Source organism: Myotis yumanensis, unplaced genomic scaffold (genome assembly GCF_028538775.1).
Source record: "Myotis yumanensis isolate MYYU_CA2020_CCGP unplaced genomic scaffold, mMyoYum1.0.hap1 SCAF_3, whole genome shotgun sequence".
Taxonomy (NCBI): domain Eukaryota; kingdom Metazoa; phylum Chordata; class Mammalia; order Chiroptera; family Vespertilionidae; genus Myotis; species Myotis yumanensis.
In genome coordinates this window covers 160,311,544-160,314,480 of record NW_027223754.1, presented here as the reverse complement: position 1 = coordinate 160,314,480, position 2,937 = coordinate 160,311,544, and the positions used below count along the sequence as shown (strand labels likewise).

At 34.0% G+C, this 2,937-nt stretch overlaps 1 protein-coding gene across 1 annotated transcript; it reads left to right on the top strand.

Annotated features, from left to right (window-relative positions):
* Positions 1–462: 462 nt before the first annotated feature.
* Positions 463–1,404, top strand: LOC139005468 (olfactory receptor 6C1). The gene has a single exon (XM_070407698.1). It carries the CDS (start codon positions 463–465, stop codon positions 1,402–1,404), a length of 942 nt encoding a protein of 313 aa, XP_070263799.1.
* The last annotated feature ends 1,533 nt before the right edge of the window (positions 1,405–2,937 follow it).

Genomic DNA, 2,937 nt, shown 5'->3' with positions numbered 1-2,937 from the left:
GTCACTTTTTACTTAAGAATGCAGTATCTTTCTCATTTTTTTTTTTTTTAGGATTCTCAATGTGATTAAACGTTTACACAGAATGGGAAACATTTAGGGACTGGAGTGATAGCACAAAGCTGGTTCTCATTGGGAAGAAACTTTGTGGACACGTCTCTGAAACTTCACAGGGTGTATTTGGAGTCAGAAAAGTCTGGGAACAAATCCCAGACCATCCACTTCAAGATTTGTGATATTGAATTTTTTAAACCGCTTTAACCAAAGAGCTTTCACCAGTAAAAGAAATTGCCATTATCAGTTTGCTTTAAATTGCTCCTGAAGTGAAACATTATACTATTTCAGCCAAATCTGGTTCCACACTTGGATATTTGTTAATCCACGATTGATGGTTTGTTCCTTGTGCTTTCTCCTATAGATCTGGCAGGAGAAAAACAAACAAACAAACAAACAAGCAACTGAAGAATGAGAAACCATACAGAAGTAAGAGAGTTTATTCTCCTGGGACTATCAGATGACCCAGAGCTTCAGGTGGTGATCTTTGTCTTTCTGCTCATCACCTACATTTTGAGCATCACTGGGAACCTGACCATTATAGCCCTTACCCTGCTGGATTCCCACCTCCAGACCCCCATGTATTTCTTCCTCAGAAATTTCTCCTTATTAGAGATTTCATTCACAACTGTCAGTATTCCTAAGTTCCTGGCCACTATTATTTCAGGAGATAAAACCATTTCCTTTAATGATTGCATCGCTCAGTTATTCTTTTTCATTCTTTTGGGAGTCACTGAATTTTACCTTCTGGCTGCCATGTCCTATGATCGTTATGTTGCCATCTGCAAACCTCTGCACTACATGACCATCATGAATCGAAGAAGCTGTATACTCCTTGTCTTCTGTTCGTGGCTAGTTTCATTCTTAATCATCTTCCCTGCACTCATATTGCTCTTAAACCTCGATTACTGCAGGTCAAATATTATTGATCATTTTACCTGTGATTATTTTCCCCTGCTGCAACTTTCCTGTTCAGACACAAAATTCCTAGAGAGAATGGGGTTTGCCTGTGCTGTGTTTACTCTAATGCTCACTCTGGCATTGATATTTCTGTCCTACGTATATATCATCAGAACAATTTTAAGAATTCCCTCAACTAGCCAGAGGACAAAGGCCTTTTCTACGTGTTCATCTCATATGATTGTCATCTCTATCTCTTATGGCAGCTGCATTTTTATGTATATCAAACCTTCGGCAAAGGAGAGGGTGTCTTTGAGCAAGGGAGTTGCTGTGCTAAACACCTCAGTAGCTCCCATGCTGAACCCCTTTATTTACAGCTTAAGGAATCAGCAAGTCAAGCAAGCCTTCATGGACATGGCAAGGAAGACTGTTCTTCACAAGCAAATGAAATAATGTGGTGTAATGAATGTGAGAACATTGCAGGAAATTTTAAAAATATAAACATGAAAACTTCAGCAAGTCACAATAAACTCACTGTCATCCTTGTATGTCCTCTTTTTTTTCTAACAATTCTGTTTGTTTTATATATTTCCCATTTAATTTAAACTATTTTTCTTATGTCATTCTGACTCTCATCCTTCTGAACACTATCACAACTTTCTTAAAATTTATTTATTTTCAAAATTTTTTCTTTATTTTCATTGTTGACACTGTTGCAGATGTCTCCATTCCCCCCCATACCTTTACCCAGCCCCCAGTCCCCCCTTTCCTCTGGCCATCACCACACTGTTGTCTGTGTCCATGGGTTGTGCATATATGTTCTTTGGCAAAACCCTTAACTTTCTTTCATCCAGTAAATTTATTTCTTTTTAATTTATGGATAGTTGGTACACAATCTTACATTGTTTCTATTAGTTTCAGGTATACAATATTACAACTTATTAAATAATAATTATTTTTAAAGTAAAATTATATTTTGAGTTTTGTGTAGGAAAAAAAATAATCACCAGGAATGACAGAGAAACTTTTAAAATAGTTATATGATATTTTATTTACTACACATAGAATATATAATTTTATTTTTTATTTATATTTGACAGATATTCTCTTAACTATATTACAGTTTCTCTAGTCAAAAAATGTAAATACCTTAAAATTTATTGAAAATGTAAATGCTTTCATTTAAAAACTGAGAAACAGTTCTTTCCCCCCCACTTTAATAGAGTATGGCCATATAAATTATCTATAAAAAATAGCAGCCATTAGATATGTAGAATAAGTTTATTCTAATTCCATAGAAGGCAAATTCCACTTTTCTGAAGTTTTGGATTTGCTTTAAACTGGGTATGCATATAAATTATTTTATATATAAACAAAATTATTTAAGTTTTATAGAGAGTTAAAAACCAAAGTAAGATATCACCACATGCAAAAAATGAATTTTAGGAAGGTCATGGAGAAAAGGGAATCCTCGTAAACATTTGGGGTTGGAATGTAAATTAAAATAGCCATTATGGAAAACAGTATGAAGGTTCCTCAAAAATTAAAACTATGGTATGATCCAGTAGTCTTACTTTTTTGGGTATATAATTCCAGTATCCAATGGAATTATATCTCAAAGAGGTATCTGCACCCTCAGTTTTATTGCAGCATTATTCATAAAGGACAAGATATAGAAATACCTATGTCCATCAACTAATAAATGGACTAAAATGGTTTATAGATATGATAAAATATAATTCGGACTTAAAAATAAGTAAATTCAGTCATATGCTACAACACGATGAAACTGAAAGACATTATAGCAAATGAAAGACCCAGAAAAATACTGCACGATCTCACTTATATGTGGTATCTTAAAAACTTGAACTCAGAGAGTAGAATGATAATTGATAACAGAGAGATGTTAGTCAAGGGGAAGAGAGGATCAATTATGTGAGATGCATAAGTTCTGGAGATCTAATGTACTACATAGTATCTATAGTT